Source organism: Gymnoscopelus braueri (assembly GCF_963280865.1).
Source record: "Gymnoscopelus braueri genome assembly, chromosome: 8".
NCBI classification, from domain to species: domain Eukaryota; kingdom Metazoa; phylum Chordata; class Actinopteri; order Myctophiformes; family Myctophidae; genus Gymnoscopelus; species Gymnoscopelus braueri.
The window spans coordinates 41,580,738-41,607,396 of record NC_137609.1 but is presented as its reverse complement, the minus strand read 5'-3'; the positions used below and the strand labels follow the sequence as shown (position 1 = coordinate 41,607,396).

At 46.1% G+C, this 26,659-nt stretch overlaps 1 protein-coding gene across 1 annotated transcript in view; it reads right to left on the bottom strand.

Moving 5' to 3' along the window:
• Positions 1 to 23,823: 23,823 nt before the first annotated feature.
• LOC308089988 (neurobeachin-like) overlaps positions 23,824 to 26,659 on the bottom strand; it is a gene marked incomplete at both ends in the record, with an annotated part of 234,794 nt that continues 231,958 nt past the window's right edge. The window contains 4 exon segments of the mRNA XM_080434989.1: positions 23,824 to 23,914; positions 24,331 to 24,482; positions 25,526 to 25,722; positions 26,607 to 26,659. The exon segment at positions 26,607 to 26,659 is cut by the window's right edge and continues 49 nt beyond it. Of these exon segments, the coding sequence (XP_080291115.1) occupies positions 23,824 to 23,914; positions 24,331 to 24,482; positions 25,526 to 25,722; positions 26,607 to 26,659 (493 nt within the window).

Sequence of the window (26,659 nt, the reverse complement as noted above, 5' to 3'; positions counted from 1 at the left end):
ACTGCACTCGTAGAATGTTTGGGGGTAGGGTTAGTTCTGAGTCTGCAGTTTCCCCCTACACCAGCTTTCTGCCACAGCAGAGGTCAACTTGTGCTTGGTGTAATTTCAGAGACAACGCTGCTTCTGTTGTTTGTCTATCAGGTGCATAGCATCGAGCTACAAAGCTTAGTGAGGTGAGCCTTTAATGATTCAATATGGCGCTGTGGCTTAGTTGGTTAAAGTGCCTGTTTAGTAAACAGGAGATCCTGGGTTCAACTCCCAGCAGCGCCTGGTAGCCTATCCTTTCGGTCATTCAATATTATCAGGCATATAGGTAATTTTTTAATGAAGCGAGGCTCCACCCACTGGCGCCTTTAAGGGTGTGGCTCTGTGGCGCAATGGATAGCGCATTGGACTTCTAGGCATGTCGAAAGAGATATTCAAAGGCTGTGGGTTCGAGTCCCACCAGAGTCGTTAGCACTTGTATGTAGGCTCCCGTGTTTTCGAACAAAAGCCTAAACCACTTTTTCCTACAGGGCTGTACCAAACTAGACATGAAAAAAGAAAAAAACTCTTGCAGTCCTGCAGCTTGCAGTCTCTGTGGCGCAATTGGCTAGCGCGTTCGGCTGTTAACCGAGAGGATGGTGGTTCGAGCCCACCCAGGGACGGCACAGTGGACGTTTTCCAATAGTAGCCCACATAGTGGCAGGCCGGGAGCATGCGCCGACAGCACTGCACTCGTAGAATGTTTGGGGGTAGGGTTAGCTCTGAGTCTGCAGTTTCCCCCTACACCAGCTTTCTGCCACAGCAGAGGTCAACTTGTGCTTGGTGTAATTTCAGAGACAACGCTGCTTCTGTTGTTTGTCTATCAGGTGCATAGCATCGAGCTACAAAGCTTAGTGAGGTGAGCCTTTAATGATTCAATATGGCGCTGTGGCTTAGTTGGTTAAAGTGCCTGTTTAGTAAACAGGAGATCCTGGGTTCAACTCCCAGCAGCGCCTGGTAGCCTATCCTTTCGGTCATTCAATATTATCAGGCATATAGGTAATTTTTTAATGAAGCGAGGCTCCACCCACTGGCGCCTTTAAGGGTGTGGCTCTGTGGCGCAATGGATAGCGCATTGGACTTCTAGGCATGTCGAAAGAGATATTCAAAGTCTGTGGGTTCGAGTCCCACCAGAGTCGTTAGCACTTGTATGTAGGCTCCTGTGTTTTCGAACAAAAGCCTAAACCACTTTTTCCTACAGGGCTGTACCAAACTAGACATGAAAAAAGAAAAAAACTCTTGCAGTCCTGCAGCTTGCAGTCTCTGTGGCGCAATTGGCTAGCGCGTTCGGCTGTTAACGAGAGGATGGTGGTTCGAGCCCACCCAGGGACGGCACAGTGGACGTTTTCCAATAGTAGCCCACATAGTGGCAGGCCGGGAGCATGCGCCGACACTGCACTCGTAGAATGTTTGGGGGTAGGGTTAGCTCTGAGTCTGCAGTTTCCCCCTACACCAGCTTTCTGCCACAGCAGAGGTCAACTTGTGCTTGGTGTAATTTCAGAGACAACGCTGCTTCTGTTGTTTGTCTATCAGGTGCATAGCATCGAGCTACAAAGCTTAGTGAGGTGAGCCTTTAATGATTCAATATGGCGCTGTGGCTTAGTTGGTTAAAGTGCCTGTTTAGTAAACAGGAGATCCTGGGTTCAACTCCCAGCAGCGCCTGGTAGCCTATCCTTTCGGTCATTCAATATTATCAGGCATATAGGTAATTTTTTAATGAAGCGAGGCTCCACCCACTGGCGCCTTTAAGGGTGTGGCTCTGTGGCGCAATGGATAGCGCATTGGACTTCTAGGCATGTCGAAAGAGATATTCAAAGGCTGTGGGTTCGAGTCCCACCAGAGTCGTTAGCACTTGTATGTAGGCTCCCGTGTTTTCGAACAAAAGCCTAAACCACTTTTTCCTACAGGGCTGTACCAAACTAGACATGAAAAAAGAAAAAAAATCTTGCAGTCCTGCAGCTTGCAGTCTCTGTGGCGCAATTGGCTAGCGCGTTCGTCTGTTAACCGAGAGGATGGTTGTTCGAGCCCACCCAGGGACGGCACAGTGGATGTTTTCCAATAGTAGCCCACATAGTGGCAGGCCGGGAGCATGCGCCGACAGCACTGCACTCGTAGAATGTTTGGGGGTAGGGTTAGCTCTGAGTCTGCAGTTTCCCCCTACACCAGCTTTCTGCCACAGCAGAGGTCAACTTGTGCTTGGTGTAATTTCAGAGACAACGCTGCTTCTGTTGTTTGTCTATCAGGTGCATAGCATCGAGCTACAAAGCTTAGTGAGGTGAGCCTTTAATGATTCAATATGGTGCTGTGGCTTAGTTGGTTAAAGTGCCTGTTTAGTAAACAGGAGATCCTGGGTTCAACTCCCAGCAGCGCCTGGTAGCCTATCCTTTCGGTCATTAAATATTATCAGGCATATAGGTAATTTTTTAATGAAGTGAGGCTCCACCCACTGGCGCCTTTAAGGGTGTGGCTCTGTGGCGCAATGGATAGCGCATTGGACTTCTAGGCATGTCGAAAGAGATATTCAAAGGCTGTGGGTTCGAGTCCCACCAGAGTCGTTAGCACTTGTATGTAGGCTCCCGTGTTTTCGAACAAAAGCCTAAACCACTTTTTCCTACAGGGCTGTACCAAACTAGACATGAAAAAAGAAAAAAACTCTTGCAGTCCTGCAGCTTGCAGTCTCTGTGGCGCAATTGGCTAGCGCGTTCGGCTGTTAACCGAGAGGATGGTGGTTCGAGCCCACCCAGGGACGGCACAGTGGACGTTTTCCAATAGTAGCCCACATAGTGGCAGGCCGGGAGCATGCGCCGACAGCACTGCACTCGTAGAATGTTTGGGGGTAGGGTTAGTTCTGAGTCTGCAGTTTCCCCCTACACCAGCTTTCTGCCACAGCAGAGGTCAACTTGTGCTTGGTGTAATTTCAGAGACAACGCTGCTTCTGTTGTTTGTCTATCAGGTGCATAGCATCGAGCTACAAAGCTTAGTGAGGTGAGCCTTTAATGATTCAATATGGCGCTGTGGCTTAGTTGGTTAAAGTTCCTGTTTAGTAAACAGGAGATCCTGGGTTCAACTTCCAGCAGCGCCTGGTAGCCTATCCTTTCGGTCATTCAATATTATCAGGCATATAGGTAATTTTTTAATGAAGCGAGGCTCCACCCACTGGCGCCTTTAAGGGTGTGGCTCTGTGGCGCAATGGATAGCGCATTGCACTTCTAGGCATGTCGAAAGAGATATTCAAAGGCTGTGGGTTCGAGTCCCACCAGAGTCGTTAGCACTTGTATGTAGGCTCCCGTGTTTTCGAACAAAAGCCTAAACCACTTTTTCCTACAGGGCTGTACCAAACTAGACATGAAAAAAGAAAAAAACTCTTGCAGTCCTGCAGCTTGCAGTCTCTGTGGCGCAATTGGCTAGCGCGTTCGGCTGTTAACCGAGAGGATGGTGGTTCGAGCCCACCCAGGGAAGGCACAGTGGACGTTTTCCAATAGTAGCCCACATAGTGGCAGGCCGGGAGCATGCGCCGACAGCACTGCACTCGTAGAATGTTTGGGGGTAGGGTTAGTTCTGAGTCTGCAGTTTCCCCCTACACCAGCTTTCTGCCACAGCAGAGGTCAACTTGTGCTTGGTGTAATTTCAGAGACAACGCTGCTTCTGTTGTTTGTCTATCAGGTGCATAGCATCGAGCTACAAAGCTTAGTGAGGTGAGCCTTTAATGATTCAATATGGCGCTGTGGCTTAGTTGGTTAAAGTGCCTGTTTAGTAAACAGGAGATCCTGGGTTCAACTCCCAGCAGCGCCTGGTAGCCTATCCTTTCGGTCATTCAATATTATCAGGCATATAGGTAATTTTTTAATGAAGCGAGGCTCCACCCACTGGCGCCTTTAAGGGTGTGGCTCTGTGGCGCAATGGATAGCGCATTGGACTTCTAGGCATGTCGAAAGAGATATTCAAAGGCTGTGGGTTCGAGTCCCACCAGAGTCGTTAGCACTTGTATGTAGGCTCCCGTGTTTTCGAACAAAAGCCTAAACCACTTTTTCCTACAGGGCTGTACCAAACTAGACATGAAAAAAGAAAAAAACTCTTGCAGTCCTGCAGCTTGCAGTCTCTGTGGCGCAATTGGCTAGCGCGTTCGGCTGTTAACCGAGAGGATGGTGGTTCGAGCCCACCCAGGGACGGCACAGTGGACGTTTTCCAATAGTAGCCCACATAGTGGCAGGCCGGGAGCATGCGCCGACAGCACTGCACTCGTAGAATGTTTGGGGGTAGGGTTAGCTCTGAGTCTGCAGTTTCCCCCTACACCAGCTTTCTGCCACAGCAGAGGTCAACTTGTGCTTGGTGTAATTTCAGAGACAACGCTGCTTCTGTTGTTTGTCTATCAGGTGCATAGCATCGAGCTACAAAGATTAGTGAGGTGAGCCTTTAATGATTGAATATGGCGCTGTGGCTTAGTTGGTTAAAGTGCCTGTTTAGTAAACAGGAGATCCTGGGTTCAACTCCCAGCAGCGCCTGGTAGCCTATCCTTTCGGTCATTCAATATTATCAGGCATATAGGTAATTTTTTAATGAAGCGAGGCTCCACCCACTGGCACCTTTAAGGGTGTGGCTCTGTGGCGCAATGGATAGCGCATTGGACTTCTAGGCATGTCGAAAGAGATATTCAAAGGCTGTGGGTTCGAGTCCCACCAGAGTCGTTAGCACTTGTATGTAGGCTCCCGTGTTTTCGAACAAAAGCCTAAACCACTTTTTCCTACAGGGCTGTACCAAACTAGACATGAAAAAAGAAAAAAACTCTTGCAGTCCTGCAGCTTGCAGTCTCTGTGGCGCAATTGGCTAGCGCGTTCGGCTGTTAACCGAGAGGATGGTGGTTCGAGCCCACCCAGGGACGGCACAGTGGACGTTTTCCAATAGTAGCCCACATAGTGGCAGGCCGGGAGCATGCGCCGACAGCACTGCACTCGTAGAATGTTTGGGGGTAGGGTTAGCTCTGAGTCTGCAGTTTCCCCCTACACCAGCTTTCTGCCACAGCAGAGGTCAACTTGTGCTTGGTGTAATTTCAGAGACAACGCTGCTTCTGTTGTTTGTCTATCAGGTGCATAGCATCGAGCTACAAAGCTTAGTGAGGTGAGCCTTTAATGATTCAATATGGCGCTGTGGCTTAGTTGGTTAAAGTGCCTGTTTAGTAAACAGGAGATCCTGGGTTCAACTCCCAGCAGCGCCTGGTAGCCTATCCTTTCGGTCATTAAATATTATCAGGCATATAGGTAATTTTTTAATGAAGCGAGGCTCCACCCACTGGCGCCTTTAAGGGTGTGGCTCTGTGGCGCAATGGATAGCGCATTGGACTTCTAGGCATGTCGAAAGAGATATTCAAAGGCTGTGGGTTCGAGTCCCACCAGAGTCGTTAGCACTTGTATGTAGGCTCCCGTGTTTTCGAACAAAAGCCTAAACCACTTTTTCCTACAGGGCTGTACCAAACTAGACATGAAAAAAGAAAAAAACTCTTGCAGTCCTGCAGCTTGCAGTCTCTGTGGCGCAATTGGCTAGCGCGTTCGGCTGTTAACCGAGAGGATGGTGGTTCGAGCCCACCCAGGGACGGCACAGTGGACGTTTTCCAATAGTAGCCCACATAGTGGCAGGCCGGGAGCATGCGCCGACAGCACTGCACTCGTAGAATGTTTGGGGGTAGGGTTAGTTCTGAGTCTGCAGTTTCCCCCTACACCAGCTTTCTGCCACAGCAGAGGTCAACTTGTGCTTGGTGTAATTTCAGAGACAACGCTGCTTCTGTTGTTTGTCTATCAGGTGCATAGCATCGAGCTACAAAGCTTAGTGAGGTGAGCCTTTAATGATTCAATATGGCGCTGTGGCTTAGTTGGTTAAAGTGCCTGTTTAGTAAACAGGAGATCCTGGGTTCAACTCCCAGCAGCGCCTGGTAGCCTATCCTTTCGGTCATTCAATATTATCAGGCATATAGGTAATTTTTTAATGAAGCGAGGCTCCACCCACTGGCGCCTTTAAGGGTGTGGCTCTGTGGCGCAATGGATAGCGCATTGGACTTCTAGGCATGTCGAAAGAGATATTCAAAGGCTGTGGGTTCGAGTCCCACCAGAGTCGTTAGCACTTGTATGTAGGCTCCCGTGTTTTCGAACAAAAGCCTAAACCGCTTTTTTCCTACAGGGCTGTACCAAACTAGACATGAAAAAAGAAAAAAACTCTTGCAGTCCTGCAGCTTGCAGTCTCTGTGGCGCAATTGGCTAGCGCGTTCGGCTGTTAACCGAGAGGATGGTGGTTCGAGCCCACCCAGGGACGGCACAGTGGACGTTTTCCAATAGTAGCCCACATAGTGGCAGGCCGGGAGCATGCGCCGACAGCACTGCACTCGTAGAATGTTTGGGGGTAGGGTTAGTTCTGAGTCTGCAGTTTCCCCCTACACCAGCTTTCTGCCACAGCAGAGGTCAACTTGTGCTTGGTGTAATTTCAGAGACAACGCTGCTTCTGTTGTTTGTCTATCAGGTGCATAGCATCGAGCTACAAAGCTTAGTGAGGTGAGCCTTTAATGATTCAATATGGCGCTGTGGCTTAGTTGGTTAAAGTGCCTGTTTAGTAAACAGGAGATCCTGGGTTCAACTCCCAGCAGCGCCTGGTAGCCTATCCTTTCGGTCATTCAATATTATCAGGCATATAGGTAATTTTTTAATGAAGCGAGGCTCCACCCACTGGCGCCTTTAAGGGTGTGGCTCTGTGGCGCAATGGATAGCGCATTGGACTTCTAGGCATGTCGAAAGAGATATTCAAAGGCTGTGGGTTCGAGTCCCACCAGAGTCGTTAGCACTTGTATGTAGGCTCCCGTGTTTTCGAACAAAAGCCTAAACCACTTTTTCCTACAGGGCTGTACCAAACTAGACATGAAAAAAGAAAAAAACTCTTGCAGTCCTGCAGCTTGCAGTCTCTGTGGCGCAATTGGCTAGCGCGTTCGGCTGTTAACCGAGAGGATGGTGGTTCGAGCCCACCCAGGGACGGCACAGTGGACGTTTTCCAATAGTAGCCCACATAGTGGCAGGCCGGGAGCATGCGCCGACAGCACTGCACTCGTAGAATGTTTGGGGGTAGGGTTAGCTCTGAGTCTGCAGTTTCCCCCTACACCAGCTTTCTGCCACAGCAGAGGTCAACTTGTGCTTGGTGTAATTTCAGAGACAACGCTGCTTCTGTTGTTTGTCTATCAGGTGCATAGCATCGAGCTACAAAGCTTAGTGAGGTGAGCCTTTAATGATTCAATATGGCGCTGTGGCTTAGTTGGTTAAAGTGCCTGTTTAGTAAACAGGAGATCCTGGGTTCAACTCCCAGCAGCGCCTGGTAGCCTATCCTTTCGGTCATTCAATATTATCAGGCATATAGGTAATTTTTTAATGAAGCGAGGCTCCACCCACTGGCGCCTTTAAGGGTGTGGCTCTGTGGCGCAATGGATAGCGCATTGGACTTCTAGGCATGTCGAAAGAGATATTCAAAGGCTGTGGGTTCGAGTCCCACCAGAGTCGTTAGCACTTGTATGTAGGCTCCTGTGTTTTCGAACAAAAGCCTAAACCACTTTTTCCTACAGGGCTGTACCAAACTAGACATGAAAAAAGAAAAAAACTCTTGCAGTCCTGCAGCTTGCAGTCTCTGTGGCGCAATTGGCTAGCGCGTTCGGCTGTTAACGAGAGGATGGTGGTTCGAGCCCACCCAGGGACGGCACAGTGGACGTTTTCCAATAGTAGCCCACATAGTGGCAGGTCGGGAGCATGCGCCGACACTGCACTCGTAGAATGTTTGGGGGTAGGGTTAGCTCTGAGTCTGCAGTTTCCCCCTACACCAGCTTTCTGCCACAGCAGAGGTCAACTTGTGCTTGGTGTAATTTCAGAGACAACGCTGCTTCTGTTGTTTGTCTATCAGGTGCATAGCATCGAGCTACAAAGCTTAGTGAGGTGAGCCTTTAATGATTCAATATGGCGCTGTGGCTTAGTTGGTTAAAGTGCCTGTTTAGTAAACAGGAGATCCTGGGTTCAACTCCCAGCAGCGCCTGGTAGCCTATCCTTTCGGTCATTCAATATTATCAGGCATATAGGTAATTTTTTAATGAAGCGAGGCTCCACCCACTGGCGCCTTTAAGGGTGTGGCTCTGTGGCGCAATGGATAGCGCATTGGACTTCTAGGCATGTCGAAAGAGATATTCAAAGGCTGTGGGTTCGAGTCCCACCAGAGTCGTTAGCACTTGTATGTAGGCTCCCGTGTTTTCGAACAAAAGCCTAAACCACTTTTTCCTACAGGGCTGTACCAAACTAGACATGAAAAAAGAAAAAAACTCTTGCAGTCCTGCAGCTTGCAGTCTCTGTGGCGCAATTGGCTAGCGCGTTCGGCTGTTAACCGAGAGGATGGTGGTTCGAGCCCACCCAGGGACGGCACAGTGGACGTTTTCCAATAGTAGCCCACATAGTGGCAGGCCGGGAGCATGCGCCGACAGCACTGCACTCGTAGAATGTTTGGGGGTAGGGTTAGCTCTGAGTCTGCAGTTTCCCCCTACACCAGCTTTCTGCCACAGCAGAGGTCAACTTGTGCTTGGTGTAATTTCAGAGACAACGCTGCTTCTGTTGTTTGTCTATCAGGTGCATAGCATCGAGCTACAAAGCTTAGTGAGGTGAGCCTTTAATGATTCAATATGGCGCTGTGGCTTAGTTGGTTAAAGTGCCTGTTTAGTAAACAGGAGATCCTGGGTTCAACTCCCAGCAGCGCCTGGTAGCCTATCCTTTCGGTCATTCAATATTATCAGGCATATAGGTAATTTTTTAATGAAGCGAGGCTCCACCCACTGGCGCCTTTAAGGGTGTGGCTCTGTGGCGCAATGGATAGCGCATTGGACTTCTAGGCATGTCGAAAGAGATATTCAAAGGCTGTGGGTTCGAGTCCCACCAGAGTCGTTAGCACTTGTATGTAGGCTCCTGTGTTTTCGAACAAAAGCCTAAACCACTTTTTCCTACAGGGCTGTACCAAACTAGACATGAAAAAAGAAAAAAACTCTTGCAGTCCTGCAGCTTGCAGTCTCTGTGGCGCAATTGGCTAGCGCGTTCGGCTGTTAACGAGAGGATGGTCGTTCGAGCCCACCCAGGGACGGCACAGTGGACGTTTTCCAATAGTAGCCCACATAGTGGCAGGCCGACAGCATGCGCCGACACTGCACTCGTAGAATGTTTGGGGGTAGGGTTAGCTCTGAGTCTGCAGTTTCCCCCTACACCAGCTTTCTGCCACAGCAGAGGTCAACTTGTGCTTGGTGTAATTTCAGAGACAACGCTGCTTCTGTTGTTTGTCTATCAGTTGCATAGCATCGAGCTACAAAGCTTAGTGAGGTGAGCCTTTAATGATTCAATATGGCGCTGTGGCTTAGTTGGTTAAAGTGCCTGTTTAGTAAACAGGAGATCCTGGGTTCAACTCCCAGCAGCGCCTGGTAGCCTATCCTTTCGGTCATTAAATATTATCAGGCATATAGGTAATTTTTTAATGAAGCGAGGCTCCACCCACTGGCGCCTTTAAGGGTGTAGCTCTGTGGCGCAATGGATAGCGCATTGGACTTCTAGGCATGTCGAAAGAGATATTCAAAGGCTGTGGGTTCGAGTCCCACCAGAGTCGTTAGCACTTGTATGTAGGCTCCCGTGTTTTCGAACAAAAGCCTAAACCACTTTTTCCTACAGGGCTGTACCAAACTAGACATGAAAAAAGAAAAAAACTCTTGCAGTCCTGCAGCTTGCAGTCTCTGTGGCGCAATTGGCTAGCGCGTTCGGCTGTTAACCGAGAGGATGGTGGTTCGAGCCCACCCAGGGACGGCACAGTGGACGTTTTCCAATAGTAGCCCACATAGTGGCAGGCCGGGAGCATGCGCCGACAGCACTGCACTCGTAGAATGTTTGGGGGTAGGGTTAGCTCTGAGTCTGCAGTTTCCCCCTACACCAGCTTTCTGCCACAGCAGAGGTCAACTTGTGCTTGGTGTAATTTCAGAGACAACGCTGCTTCTGTTGTTTGTCTATCAGGTGCATAGCATCGAGCTACAAAGCTTAGTGAGGTGAGCCTTTAATGATTGAATATGGGGCTGTGGCTTAGTTGGTTAAAGTGCCTGTTTAGTAAACAGGAGATCCTGGGTTCAACTCCCAGCAGCGCCTGGTAGCCTATCCTTTCGGTCATTCAATATTATCAGGCATATAGGTAATTTTTTAATGAAGCGAGGCTCCACCCACTGGCGCCTTTAAGGGTGTGGCTCTGTGGCGCAATGGATAGCGCATTGGACTTCTAGGCATGTCGAAAGAGATATTCAAAGGCTGTGGGTTCGAGTCCCACCAGAGTCGTTAGCACTTGTATGTAGGCTCCCGTGTTTTCGAACAAAAGCCTAAACCACTTTTTCCTACAGGGCTGTACCAAACTAGACATGAAAAAAGAAAAAAAACTCTTGCAGTCCTGCAGCTTGCAGTCTCTGTGGCGCAATTGGCTAGCGCGTTCGGCTGTTAACCGAGAGGATGGTGGTTCGAGCCCACCCAGGGACGGCACAGTGGACGTTTTCCAATAGTAGCCCACATAGTGGCAGGCCGGGAGCATGCGCCGACAGCACTGCACTCGTAGAATGTTTGGGGGTAGGGTTAGCTCTGAGTCTGCAGTTTCCCCCTACACCAGCTTTCTGCCACAGCAGAGGTCAACTTGTGCTTGGTGTAATTTCAGAGACAACGCTGCTTCTGTTGTTTGTCTATCAGGTTAGCATCGAGCTACAAAGCTTAGTGAGGTGAGCCTTTAATGATTCAATATGGCGCTGTGGCTTAGTTGGTTAAAGTGCCTGTTTAGTAAACAGGAGATCCTGGGTTCAACTCCCAGCAGCGCCTGGTAGCCTATCCTTTCGGTCATTCAATATTATCAGGCATATAGGTAATTTTTTAATGAAGCGAGGCTCCACCCACTGGCGCCTTTAAGGGTGTGGCTCTGTGGCGCAATGGATAGCGCATTGGACTTCTAGGCATGTCGAAAGAGATATTCAAAGGCTGTGGGTTCGAGTCCCACCAGAGTCGTTAGCACTTGTATGTAGGCTCCCGTGTTTTCGAACAAAAGCCTAAACCACTTTTTCCTACAGGGCTGTACCAAACTAGACATGAAAAAAGAAAAAAACTCTTGCAGTCCTGCAGCTTGCAGTCTCTGTGGCGCAATTGGCTAGCGCGTTCGGCTGTTAACCGAGAGGATGGTGGTTCGAGCCCACCCAGGGACGGCACAGTGGACGTTTTCCAATAGTAGCCCACATAGTGGCAGGCCGACAGCATGCGCCGACAGCACTGCACTCGTAGAATGTTTGGGGGTAGGGTTAGCTCTGAGTCTGCAGTTTCCCCCTACACCAGCTTTCTGCCACAGCAGAGGTCAACTTGTGCTTGGTGTAATTTCAGAGACAACGCTGCTTCTGTTGTTTGTCTATCAGGTGCATAGCATCGAGCTACAAAGATTAGTGAGGTGAGCCTTTAATGATTGAATATGGCGCTGTGGCTTAGTTGGTTAAAGTGCCTGTTTAGTAAACAGGAGATCCTGGGTTCAACTCCCAGCAGCGCCTGGTAGCCTATCCTTTCGGTCATTCAATATTATCAGGCATATAGGTAATTTTTTAATGAAGCGAGGCTCCACCCACTGGCACCTTTAAGGGTGTGGCTCTGTGGCGCAATGGATAGCGCATTGGACTTCTAGGCATGTCGAAAGAGATATTCAAAGGCTGTGGGTTCGAGTCCCACCAGAGTCGTTAGCACTTGTATGTAGGCTCCCGTGTTTTCGAACAAAAGCCTAAACCACTTTTTCCTACAGGGCTGTACCAAACTAGACATGAAAAAAGAAAAAAACTCTTGCAGTCCTGCAGCTTGCAGTCTCTGTGGCGCAATTGGCTAGCGCGTTCGGCTGTTAACCGAGAGGATGGTGGTTCGAGCCCACCCAGGGACGGCACAGTGGACGTTTTCCAATAGTAGCCCACATAGTGGCAGGCCGGGAGCATGCGCCGACAGCACTGCACTCGTAGAATGTTTGGGGGTAGGGTTAGCTCTGAGTCTGCAGTTTCCCCCTACACCAGCTTTCTGCCACAGCAGAGGTCAACTTGTGCTTGGTGTAATTTCAGAGACAACGCTGCTTCTGTTGTTTGTCTATCAGGTGCATAGCATCGAGCTACAAAGCTTAGTGAGGTGAGCCTTTAATGATTCAATATGGCGCTGTGGCTTAGTTGGTTAAAGTGCCTGTTTAGTAAACAGGAGATCCTGGGTTCAACTCCCAGCAGCGCCTGGTAGCCTATCCTTTCGGTCATTAAATATTATCAGGCATATAGGTAATTTTTTAATGAAGCGAGGCTCCACCCACTGGCGCCTTTAAGGGTGTGGCTCTGTGGCGCAATGGATAGCGCATTGGACTTCTAGGCATGTCGAAAGAGATATTCAAAGGCTGTGGGTTCGAGTCCCACCAGAGTCGTTAGCACTTGTATGTAGGCTCCCGTGTTTTCGAACAAAAGCCTAAACCACTTTTTCCTACAGGGCTGTACCAAACTAGACATGAAAAAAGAAAAAAACTCTTGCAGTCCTGCAGCTTGCAGTCTCTGTGGCGCAATTGGCTAGCGCGTTCGGCTGTTAACCGAGAGGATGGTGGTTCGAGCCCACCCAGGGACGGCACAGTGGACGTTTTCCAATAGTAGCCCACATAGTGGCAGGCCGGGAGCATGCGCCGACAGCACTGCACTCGTAGAATGTTTGGGGGTAGGGTTAGTTCTGAGTCTGCAGTTTCCCCCTACACCAGCTTTCTGCCACAGCAGAGGTCAACTTGTGCTTGGTGTAATTTCAGAGACAACGCTGCTTCTGTTGTTTGTCTATCAGGTGCATAGCATCGAGCTACAAAGCTTAGTGAGGTGAGCCTTTAATGATTCAATATGGCGCTGTGGCTTAGTTGGTTAAAGTGCCTGTTTAGTAAACAGGAGATCCTGGGTTCAACTCCCAGCAGCGCCTGGTAGCCTATCCTTTCGGTCATTCAATATTATCAGGCATATAGGTAATTTTTTAATGAAGCGAGGCTCCACCCACTGGCGCCTTTAAGGGTGTGGCTCTGTGGCGCAATGGATAGCGCATTGGACTTCTAGGCATGTCGAAAGAGATATTCAAAGGCTGTGGGTTCGAGTCCCACCAGAGTCGTTAGCACTTGTATGTAGGCTCCCGTGTTTTCGAACAAAAGCCTAAACCACTTTTTCCTACAGGGCTGTACCAAACTAGACATGAAAAAAGAAAAAAACTCTTGCAGTCCTGCAGCTTGCAGTCTCTGTGGCGCAATTGGCTAGCGCGTTCGGCTGTTAACCGAGAGAATGGTGGTTCGAGCCCACCCAGGGACGGCACAGTGGACGTTTTCCAATAGTAGCCCACATAGTGGCAGGCCGGGAGCATGCGCCGACAGCACTGCACTCGTAGAATGTTTGGGGGTAGGGTTAGTTCTGAGTCTGCAGTTTCCCCCTACACCAGCTTTCTGCCACAGCAGAGGTCAACTTGTGCTTGGTGTAATTTCAGAGACAACGCTGCTTCTGTTGTTTGTCTATCAGGTGCATAGCATCGAGCTACAAAGCTTAGTGAGGTGAGCCTTTAATGATTCAATATGGCGCTGTGGCTTAGTTGGTTAAAGTGCCTGTTTAGTAAACAGGAGATCCTGGGTTCAACTCCCAGCAGCGCCTGGTAGCCTATCCTTTCGGTCATTCAATATTATCAGGCATATAGGTAATTTTTTAATGAAGCGAGGCTCCACCCACTGGCGCCTTTAAGGGTGTGGCTCTGTGGCGCAATGGATAGCGCATTGGACTTCTAGGCATGTCGAAAGAGATATTCAAAGGCTGTGGGTTCGAGTCCCACCAGAGTCGTTAGCACTTGTATGTAGGCTCCCGTGTTTTCGAACAAAAGCCTAAACCGCTTTTTTCCTACAGGGCTGTACCAAACTAGACATGAAAAAAGAAAAAAACTCTTGCAGTCCTGCAGCTTGCAGTCTCTGTGGCGCAATTGGCTAGCGCGTTCGGCTGTTAACCGAGAGGATGGTGGTTCGAGCCCACCCAGGGACGGCACAGTGGACGTTTTCCAATAGTAGCCCACATAGTGGCAGGCCGACAGCATGCGCCGACAGCACTGCACTCGTAGAATGTTTGGGGGTAGGGTTAGCTCTGAGTCTGCAGTTTCCCCCTACACCAGCTTTCTGCCACAGCAGAGGTCAACTTGTGCTTGGTGTAATTTCAGAGACAACGCTGCTTCTGTTGTTTGTCTATCAGTTGCATAGCATCGAGCTACAAAGCTTAGTGAGGTGAGCCTTTAATGATTCAATATGGCGCTGTGGCTTAGTTGGTTAAAGTGCCTGTTTAGTAAACAGGAGATCCTGGGTTCAACTCCCAGCAGCGCCTGGTAGCCTATCCTTTCGGTCATTAAATATTATCAGGCATATAGGTAATTTTTTAATGAAGCGAGGCTCCACCCACTGGCGCCTTTAAGGGTGTAGCTCTGTGGCGCAATGGATAGCGCATTGGACTTCTAGGCATGTCGAAAGAGATATTCAAAGGCTGTGGGTTCGAGTCCCACCAGAGTCGTTAGCACTTGTATGTAGGCTCCTGTGTTTTCGAACAAAAGCCTAAACCACTTTTTCCTACAGGGCTGTACCAAACTAGACATGAAAAAAGAAAAAAACTCTTGCAGTCCTGCAGCTTGCAGTCTCTGTGGCGCAATTGGCTAGCGCGTTCGGCTGTTAACGAGAGGATGGTGGTTCGAGCCCACCCAGGGACGGCACAGTGGACGTTTTCCAATAGTAGCCCACATAGTGGCAGGCCGGGAGCATGCGCCGACACTGCACTCGTAGAATGTTTGGGGGTAGGGTTAGCTCTGAGTCTGCAGTTTCCCCCTACACCAGCTTTCTGCCACAGCAGAGGTCAACTTGTGCTTGGTGTAATTTCAGAGACAACGCTGCTTCTGTTGTTTGTCTATCAGGTGCATAGCATCGAGCTACAAAGCTTAGTGAGGTGAGCCTTTAATGATTCAATATGGCGCTGTGGCTTAGTTGGTTAAAGTGCCTGTTTAGTAAACAGGAGATCCTGGGTTCAACTCCCAGCAGCGCCTGGTAGCCTATCCTTTCGGTCATTCAATATTATCAGGCATATAGGTAATTTTTTAATGAAGCGAGGCTCCACCCACTGGCGCCTTTAAGGGTGTGGCTCTGTGGCGCAATGGATAGCGCATTGGACTTCTAGGCATGTCGAAAGAGATATTCAAAGGCTGTGGGTTCGAGTCCCACCAGAGTCGTTAGCACTTGTATGTAGGCTCCCGTGTTTTCGAACAAAAGCCTAAACCACTTTTTCCTACAGGGCTGTACCAAACTAGACATGAAAAAAGAAAAAAACTCTTGCAGTCCTGCAGCTTGCAGTCTCTGTGGCGCAATTGGCTAGCGCGTTCGGCTGTTAACCGAGAGGATGGTGGTTCGAGCCCACCCAGGGACGGCACAGTGGACGTTTTCCAATAGTAGCCCACATAGTGGCAGGCCGACAGCATGCGCCGACAGCACTGCACTCGTAGAATGTTTGGGGGTAGGGTTAGCTCTGAGTCTGCAGTTTCCCCCTACACCAGCTTTCTGCCACAGCAGAGGTCAACTTGTGCTTGGTGTAATTTCAGAGACAACGCTGCTTCTGTTGTTTGTCTATCAGTTGCATAGCATCGAGCTACAAAGCTTAGTGAGGTGAGCCTTTAATGATTCAATATGGCGCTGTGGCTTAGTTGGTTAAAGTGCCTGTTTAGTAAACAGGAGATCCTGGGTTCAACTCCCAGCAGCGCCTGGTAGCCTATCCTTTCGGTCATTAAATATTATCAGGCATATAGGTAATTTTTTAATGAAGCGAGGCTCCACCCACTGGCGCCTTTAAGGGTGTAGCTCTGTGGCGCAATGGATAGCGCATTGGACTTCTAGGCATGTCGAAAGAGATATTCAAAGGCTGTGGGTTCGAGTCCCACCAGAGTCGTTAGCACTTGTATGTAGGCTCCCGTGTTTTCGAACAAAAGCCTAAACCACTTTTTCCTACAGGGCTGTACCAAACTAGACATGAAAAAAGAAAAAAACTCTTGCAGTCCTGCAGCTTGCAGTCTCTGTGGCGCAATTGGCTAGCGCGTTCGGCTGTTAACCGAGAGGATGGTGGTTCGAGCCCACCCAGGGACGGCACAGTGGACGTTTTCCAATAGTAGCCCACATAGTGGCAGGCCGGGAGCATGCGCCGACAGCACTGCACTCGTAGAATGTTTGGGGGTAGGGTTAGCTCTGAGTCTGCAGTTTCCCCCTACACCAGCTTTCTGCCACAGCAGAGGTCAACTTGTGCTTGGTGTAATTTCAGAGACAACGCTGCTTCTGTTGTTTGTCTATCAGGTGCATAGCATCGAGCTACAAAGCTTAGTGAGGTGAGCCTTTAATGATTGAATATGGGGCTGTGGCTTAGTTGGTTAAAGTGCCTGTTTAGTAAACAGGAGATCCTGGGTTCAACTCCCAGCAGCGCCTGGTAGCCTATCCTTTCGGTCATTCAATATTATCAGGCATATAGGTAATTTTTTAATGAAGCGAGGCTCCACCCACTGGCGCCTTTAAGGGTGTGGCTCTGTGGCGCAATGGATAGCGCATTGGACTTCTAGGCATGTCGAAAGAGATATTCAAAGGCTGTGGGTTCGAGTCCCACCAGAGTCGTTAGCACTTGTATGTAGGCTCCCGTGTTTTCGAACAAAAGCCTAAACCACTTTTTCCTACAGGGCTGTACCAAACTAGACATGAAAAAAGAAAAAAAACTCTTGCAGTCCTGCAGCTTGCAGTCTCTGTGGCGCAATTGGCTAGCGCGTTCGGCTGTTAACCGAGAGGATGGTGGTTCGAGCCCACCCAGGGACGGCACAGTGGACGTTTTCCAATAGTAGCCCACATAGTGGCAGGCCGGGAGCATGCGCCGACAGCACTGCACTCGTAGAATGTTTGGGGGTAGGGTTAGCTCTGAGTCTGCAGTTTCCCCCTACACCAGCTTTCTGCCACAGCAGAGGTCAACTTGTGCTTGGTGTAATTTCAGAGACAACGCTGCTTCTGTTGTTTGTCTATCAGGTTAGCATCGAGCTACAAAGCTTAGTGAGGTGAGCCTTTAATGATTCAATATGGCGCTGTGGCTTAGTTGGTTAAAGTGCCTGTTTAGTAAACAGGAGATCCTGGGTTCAACTCCCAGCAGCGCCTGGTAGCCTATCCTTTCGGTCATTCAATATTATCAGGCATATAGGTAATTTTTTAATGAAGCGAGGCTCCACCCACTGGCGCCTTTAAGGGTGTGGCTCTGTGGCGCAATGGATAGCGCATTGGACTTCTAGGCATGTCGAAAGAGATATTCAAAGGCTGTGGGTTCGAGTCCCACCAGAGTCGTTAGCACTTGTATGTAGGCTCCCGTGTTTTCGAACAAAAGCCTAAACCACTTTTTCCTACAGGGCTGTACCAAACTAGACATGAAAAAAGAAAAAAACTCTTGCAGTCCTGCAGCTTGCAGTCTCTGTGGCGCAATTGGCTAGCGCGTTCGGCTGTTAACCGAGAGGATGGTGGTTCGAGCCCACCCAGGGACGGCACAGTGGACGTTTTCCAATAGTAGCCCACATAGTGGCAGGCCGACAGCATGCGCCGACAGCACTGCACTCGTAGAATGTTTGGGGGTAGGGTTAGCTCTGAGTCTGCAGTTTCCCCCTACACCAGCTTTCTGCCACAGCAGAGGTCAACTTGTGCTTGGTGTAATTTCAGAGACAACGCTGCTTCTGTTGTTTGTCTATCAGGTGCATAGCATCGAGCTACAAAGATTAGTGAGGTGAGCCTTTAATGATTGAATATGGCGCTGTGGCTTAGTTGGTTAAAGTGCCTGTTTAGTAAACAGGAGATCCTGGGTTCAACTCCCAGCAGCGCCTGGTAGCCTATCCTTTCGGTCATTCAATATTATCAGGCATATAGGTAATTTTTTAATGAAGCGAGGCTCCACCCACTGGCGCCTTTAAGGGTGTGGCCCAGGCAGTCCATTTAGCCCCTTTTTTGGCCGAGTGGTTAAGGCGATGGACTGCTAATCCATTGTGCTCTGCACGCGTGGGTTCGATTCCCATCCTCGTCGTTGGTTAATGTTTATTTCTCGGTGGTATTCCATAGCTATTTTAATGGACAAATAGACAAACATTTGTATGCAACTGAACACCAAAAGGAAAATAATGTATCGTGTGTGTGTGTGTAGTTTAGGAATTGTACTCCTTTAAGTTCAGAGATTTATAATGGAGGCTGATGGAAGATTTTGGGACCTTAAAAAAAACACTTTCACCTAGAAACTCCACTCCAAATCCAATGTCTTGCTAAGTGACACCTCAACAGTCAACATGTGTCCTGGCCTGGAATCAAACCTGGATCGACCAGAGCCTCTGGACCCCCCAGTTAAGCTCACTGACCACTCAGCTATGGTCGAGTACTGCTCACCTCTGAGTTATTTTCATATAATATTTATATTGTTTCTCTGTTATTACTAGCGGTGGTGGAAAAGGTAGTCACATTGTGTACTTAAAGGAGAATTTTGGACTAAAGTTTTCTTACCTTTTCTATGACGTTATGATATCTTAGGATGAATGGTACAGTAGAAACATTTCATAACTCCACCCCTGAGCCGCCACAGCTTAAAAGGTGCGCGGATAGGCCTTAGGTTAGATCACATATTTTAATAGCTTTTTTTTTTTTGTGAGATCTGACGTTCATAGTGACAGAACACTATGCAACCAAAAAAAATTATAATAAAAAAACAGAAGTCTCGCTAGACGAGATTGAAATCTCGAGATTTCAATCTCGTCTAGCGAGACTTCCGTTTCTTTTTTTTTTTTGGGACAGTGTTCTGTCACTATGAACGTCAGATCTAAAAAAATAAATAAAAAAAAAAGCTGTTAAAATATGTGATCTAACCTAAGGCCTATCCGCGCACCTTTTAAGCTGTGGCGGCTCAGGGGTGGAGTTACCTAATTCATCCTAAGATATCATAACGTCATAGAAAAGGTAAGAAAACTTTAGTCCAAAATTCCCCTTTAAGTAAATAGTAGCACACAATGTAGAAATACTTTGTTACAAGTAAAAGTACCATTATTATTACCACATAATTGCAGTGGTGTATGTCTTGCTCCGGATCATACTACAGCAATCGGCAATCGTGTCTTGAACCAGTAACCTTTGGCTTACTATGCAGCCACTCTATCCATTCACCTACAGATGTTTCTATGATGTCTGTGGATCTAAAACATTTTGAGGTCAAGGCCCCCATGTGAAAATATGTAGTGTCAGGGCCCCCCATGAGAAAGATTTATATTTAATACTTAAAAAGAATATATCTATATTTTTTCCAAATGTGTCGATACTTTCACACAATGTCAGGGATAGGAATCAAACATATAACATTCTGGTTCACAGGCCGGCTGTGCCTTGCCAGGGATTGGCAAGGAACTTTTTTAAAGTTTTAAATACAAATCTTTCTTATGGGGGGCCCCCCACAAGAAAGTTTTGTATTTAATTTTTTTTTTTAAAGTGCACTGGAGATCCATGAAAGTAGTTTAATGAGTAGTGTTGCTTGATGGCTGTCAAGAGTTGGAGTAGAGGCTGCTAGTTGTTATTCATCTCTGTCAGGTGGAAACGCAAAACTGTTACTTTTCAGGATTCAAATAACTTTTTTGCTAAAGTAGCAGATCCACAAGCTCAAAATGCGCCGCATATTTCTCTCACTACACATAAGAATAAATTGTCGCTGTCGGCCAGAAACCTCATATATTTTTTTGTAAATTAACGCCCTACTTCATATCAGATCATACTACAGCGTCACACAAAAGCATCAAAAGTAGCAGGGGCCTGTTCCTCAAAAGGTGAATTAGAGCTAAAGCCTGGCTTTACCACCTATCCTGGCTTAATTTAGCCAGGATTAGAGCTGAGTCGGTTCCTCAAAAGGTGAATTATCTTGAAGATTAGTTTAGCCAGTTCACCCTGGCTAAGTTTAGCCTTATCCGATTCCTCAAAAGAGAATTGAAGCAAGCCTAGCTTAGTTACCATGGCAATTTAGCTGTGAAGTTAGCCTGGTCAGGAGCAGGCTAACAGCCAAGCTTACTTAATCCAGTGTCTTTGTTCTTCAAGTTTTTCCACAGTTAATTCAACACATGTGTTTGTATATGGACTCATTTGAATGACCCTGCATTCAAATAAAATGAAATCAATACAATAAGATATAATCAATGTAATTATATTACTGAAATAGTGTGTGACCATGAATCATAATTGTTTCACAATGACTCATGTGATATGTCATTGTCACTCTGTTAACACTATAGATCATATTGTTGTTAGATGTTTGATAATATATTACCAGTTTTTTTTTAATATTATAAAAAATGTCTAACACATACATATATATATATATATATATATATATATATATATATATATATATATATATATATATATATATATATATAAATTATTAGTTACGGGTTTAAAGGAGCCTCTTTGTAAGTCAATAAGGAGCATATTTTAAATTATCAATTTCTAGTCAATGGAGAAATTATTTTTTATTTCTTGTCCACCTTTGGAGTTACATCATGATGGCAAATTGGCAAGGTAACTACACAACCCAAATCTCTACCAAAGTGGTCTTGCAAATGTGGGGTTATTGTGTGTCTCGTCCCGTCCCCCGTCCCCCGCTCATCCCGTTGTGGTCAACCCCCCCCCGTCCGTCCGTCCGTCCCGTCCGTCCCGTTGCGGCCCCCGTCGCAGTACAACATGAGTCATTGTGAAACAATTATGATTCATGGTCACACACTATTTCAGCAATATAATTACATTGATTATATCTTATTGTATTGATTTCATTTTATTTGAATGCAGGGTCATTCAAATGAGTCCATATACAAACACATGTGTTGAATTAACTGTGGAAAAACTTGAAGAACAAAGACACTGGATTAAGTAAGCTTGGCTGTTAGCCTGCTCCTGACCAGGCTAACTTCACAGCTAAATTGCCATGGTAACTAAGCTAGGCTTGCTTCAATTCTCTTTTGAGGAATCGGATAAGGCTAAACTTAGCCAGGGTGAACTGGCTAAACTAATCTTCAAGATAATTCACCTTTTGAGGAACCGACTCAGCTCTAATCCTGGCTAAATTAAGCCAGGATAGGTGGTAAAGCCAGGCTTTAGCTCTAATTCACCTTTTGAGGAACAGGCCCCTGGCCCCAGATCCACAAGCTCGAGCTTGTAGATCTGCTGCTTTCATTACTTTTGAATTTGAATCCTGAAAAGTAGCCTTAAGGCGGTTCCACACCGGCGAATATGCGAATATACGCAAAATTCGGACTCGTTCCGAATAATTAAAAGACGCTTTTTTCGCTCCGCGAAACTGGTGTGGAAGCTTGCATTGACTTTTTAAGGTTTTAAACAAAAACGTATTATTCGCATGAAAAAATTCGCCCCGGTGTGTAAGGACCTTAACAGTTTTGGACATACTAGGTTTCCATCCGACAGAGACGATATTTCAAAACTCTCGCTACACATAAGAATAAATGCAAGTGAAACAAGAGTTTTGTCACACAAAAAAAGAGAAAGAAAAGCCAAGTCATCAAATTCTTTGCATATTTTATTTTTCTTATCATGATTTTTTTCCCAACTCACACATGTCATATTTTACATCTTTGCAATAAAACAGGAATACAATAGTATTTTTTTTTGTACGTTTTTTTTTTAGGGTTTCATAGATCCAAAAATATGTAACTTTTTTTTCCTTTTTTTTTGGATACGTAAGTTGAACCTGTCGATAAGAGTATGTGCATGTTTGATCAAAGATGGCTTTCACACATACAGTTATGTTTCACATTTCAGCCCCTAGTCTCCTCTCCTCTCCTCGTCTCCTCTCCTTGCCTCCTCCTCTCCTCTCCTCTCCCCAGGCTCTATCAGCTACAGAATTATGATATTGCTTACAACGGTGAGGTTGTACAACTTAATAATAATCATAACAATAATAATAATCACACATGAGGCTCAACGCTTTTTAAATACAAATATCAATGCACAAATAATCCCGTCGGGAAGAAATGGTCCCCTAATAAAAACAAAATGGCAGCCGACTAGAAATAACCCAAGCCTAATAAATAATGATATGTGATTGGTGCAAAGTGCAAATACAAAAAAAATAATAACAATGAAACGAATAAAACAAACCTTGAGACATTGAATTGATTTTCTCTATTTTCAGTTTTTTTTTTTTTCCTTTGTTTTTTTAAGTAATCAACAAATGTGGATTAGGTGAAGAGTTTATTTCAGTTTGCGTTCAGCACGATGTGAGTCTCTCTCTCCCCGAGTCTGAACAAAGACTTGTATGTACATATTTGACAATACAATCACCAAAATCTACAAAGGAAAATCATGTTCGCCCCGTGGGTTTTCATTCTAGTTGCCGTGGCGATATCCTCACCGCCGCCAACATTTTCTCGCCAGGACAATCATCATCATCATCATCATCACCGTCATCATCGTGATCTTCATCATCATCATCATCATCCCTTGCCACCCGCAATCATAACCGTCAGTCTTTGTCAACATTATTATAATTATTACACAATATTTTACATACGGCAAGTCATTAATAACTTAAAAGGTGATAAGCGCGGTCTGCGTAGTGAGAGGACCAGTGTGTATACTCCAAAAGGAAACAAGAGTCTTATTTACAATAAAAATCATATATCACCCTCGCTTGAGTGCAAAACCAAACCGACGGAAATAAATAAAACATTAAAAACAAAAGCTCTAAACTAAAATTGAGGAATAATAAACCCTAAGGGGGGGGGGGGGGTACATTTTCGCCGAAGGGTGGATTTGAAGATAAAAGCCAAATAGCACCTGTATGGATTTTGGGATTCACAAGGGACCGAAGTGAGAGCCTCGCAGACCGGGGGTGTGTCAACCTTTTATTTGCTGCTCCACCCAGGTTACACCCCCCCTCCCCCCCCCCAGAAAGATGTAATTAAAATAAAATAAAACAAAACAAAACCCAACAGGGAGATATCAGAGCAAATTAAAAAAAGACAAAATCACCCCCCAAAAAACTCCAGCTCTTTATGTCTGTGAAGCAGAACACGGAACCTAGCTAAGAACAGCAGATGTACCAGTCCTGGTGGGTTGTAAGGGTGCTGGGGGTCCATTAAGGCCTCAACACCACCAACCACCACGCTTGGATGTCCTTTTCAATTATTATTATTTTCTTTTTTTTTACTGTGTTAGTTGATTAGCAGGTTTCAGTAGCAGGAGTGTAAACCCTTTGGGTTTTTACTGGCGTGCCTGTGGTCTACACACGTGTGCGTATTTTACACGTGTGCGTGTGCATGTGTGTGTGTGTGTGTGTGTGTGCATGTCTGTGCGTGTGTGTGTGTGTGTGTGTGCGTGTGTGTGTGGAGGAAGTATACATCTCTCTGCTGATGCTGGCTTGCAAGCCGCTCTCCTCCCGGTTCGGTCGCATCAACAGCTGCAGGTTTCATGACCGAAGCCGTCGGTCTTCTATCTTCTTCTTCTTCCTCACTGGTGGGTGGTACTTCCTGGTTGAGACTGTAGCCCCTCCTCCTCCTCCCAGATATGCAGCAGTAGGATTGCAATCCTTTCTCTTCTTCTCCTCTCTTTCTTTCTCTCCGTCTCTCCATTCTCCTTTCTTTCTCTCTCTCTCTGTCACTCTGTCCACACCTCTCAGTATCTGTTCTGATGCTCGTAGTGCCAGCGGTTGAAGTCGATGTTGAACGCCACGATGCTGCCCGACGCCATGCCAGTGATCAGAGTCCTGCAACCATATTATTTATTATTATCATATTATATCATCAAATCTGAATATCAAACTTATCAGACTAGTCTACATTTCCCAAAAGTAAATGCATGTATTTTAATCAGTGATTGAAAAAGTACTAAAAGTATCAATACTGCAATTTAGAAATACTCTAATTGTAGTGGAGTAAAAGTACAATATTTGCCTCCGAGATGTAGTGGAGTAGAAGTAAAAGTATTGAAAATGGGAAATACTCCAGTAAAGTGAAAATGCCTCAAAATTGTACTGAAGTACAGTACTTGAGTAAATGTACTTAGTTACTTTACACCACTGGTTACAAATGTTGCAGACTATTGCAAGCCAAACAACAATCCTTATGCAACAGAAGTGTTGTAAAAGTGCACCATCTAGTGGATGAATGCTGTATGTCTTACCTCTGGTCATGGGACAGGTCCATGGCGCGGATGCCAGCGTCACAGCCTGGGTAGATGTACAGCTGTTTGAAGTCACATGCCTGCCACACCTCCACCACGCCGTTGTCACCTCCTGTCACCAGGTTCTGACCATCGCTGCTCAACAAGATGGCCTGCAGAGAGAGAGAGAGAGAGAGAGAGAGAGAGAGAGAGAGAGAGAGAGAGAGAGAGAGAGAGAGAGAGAGAGATGGGGCGATAGGGAGACGGAGAGAATGAGAGAGACAGAAATGGAGCAACAGAGAGACAGAGACAGATAGGGATATTATGTGTTGAGTTTATTGCTTTGTAGACAAATCAAATGTCATGCCAATAAAACAATATGAACACAAGTGGAAGAGAAAGGAGAAAAGGCAGAAGATTCTGCGATACACGCCTGCAGTCAAGTCAACTTTTTTGTCAAATCTCCAACATTGCAGTTTCAAGAATGGAAACTGCAATTTGAAAAAAGAAATGCCAGGGAACTCCATAAGAGAATTATTTTCAACAAAAAAGCTGATATACAATCTCACAACGTGTTGCATTGCGATGCATCGTGAGCTTGTAGATCAGATTTCCAAATCGTAAAAATAAAATAGGGCCAGTGGTGGAAAAAGTACTCAAAGGTTTTACTTAAGTTAAAGTATCAATACTGCAAGTACTTTGTTACAAGAAAAAGTCTGGAATTCTAAATTTACAAGAGTAAAAGTACAAAAGTATTGCTATCAAAATGGACTACTTGTAGATCGTCTATTTTCAAATAGCCTAGGTATAAAATAGGGCTAAAGTGGTAAATGTTTTAAATGTTTTATAATGTAATAATTTATATCTGAAAAGTAACTAAAGTTTTCAAATAATTGTAGTGGAGTAAAAGTGCAACATTTGCCTCTGAGATGTAGTGGAGTAGAAGTAAAAGTACTGATATTTGGAAACACTCCAGTAAAGTAAAAGTACCTCAAAATTGTCCACTGTCCACTGTCCACTGTCAAAAGTACAGTACTTGAGTGAATGTACTTAGTTACTTTACACCACTGAATAGGGAGGGCTTAAGTGTTTAAACTGTGCCTTATTTTGCTGGAGACCTCTTGTAACCCCCCTCTCGAGACCCCCTGGGGGTCCCCGGAGCCCACTTTGAGAACCAGTGAGAGCATAAATACCCAACCCCCCCGCTGTGACGTACCCGAGTGGAGTCGTTGACTTCCATCTGCGCCAGCAGCTTGCCGTTGATGCTGAAGTTGCAGAAGCGTCCGCGCTCGTAGCAGATGATGCAGTGGCCCTCGCTGGACACGGAGATGAGGCGGGGCTGCTGGCACAGCTCTGGGCCCTCCAGGGCCCGCAGCAGGTCCCCCGTGATGGTGTGGACCAGACATGGGCCCTCTGGGGGACATAAGCACAAACAACGTGTGAATGAAGTATATCATAATAATAACCACAGTGATTAATAGTTTTGGATTTTTCTTTCGTTTTTCTTTTTGTTTTCAAGGCAAAAAAAAAAGGGGAGGAAATTTTTGTTTTAGTTTAGGTCTTATTTGGTTTAGAGTTTAAAAAGAGACTAGAGATAGATAGTTGCTCTTTGCTGATACAGGTAGGAACATATGAACAAAAAAGGGTTTTCAAAGAAGTGCTGCTTAACTCCCAAATGGTGTGGACTACATGCAAAGAAAATAATTCCAAGGCACTCAGTCTTTAAAAAATATGAGCAAGGCAACACATTAGACCAACGCGTATCGCCCTAGAAGGTCTTCATCAGGGTCTGCTCAAAATAAATCCTATATATTTTGTACCATGGAATTATTTTCTTTGCAAGTCTGCAGTCCACACCATTTGGGAGTTAAGCAGTACTTCTTTGAAAACCCTTTTTTGTTCATAGTTTTAGAGTTTGTTTTAGTTTATATTGTAATATAGGGTATTTTTTATTTGAAGGTCAGAAAAAATACAGTCTAAGAAAAACAACGAAACATTATACCATTAAAAGGCTTACAACAAAAACTTCAACTCAGGACATTTTCTAGGATTTCTGTTGTTTTTTGTTAGTTTTGTGATGAACACACAATACAGTTTCTGTTAGTTTTTTTTTTACTAAAATGTTTACTGCTAGTTTGTGTTACTATAATAGTAGATGTTATTTTGGGACCATTGAAATTCAGAAATATACACCCACATAGAAGCAGCCAAATGATATTTATTTGTCGTTTGTGATTTTATTGTGCATATTTTGAAAGGTGAAAAAACGTATATTTGTATATTTTTGTGGCACAAACCTTTGGCTCCGCTGATGACCAGTCCAAGCTCTGCGCAGACGGACACACACACC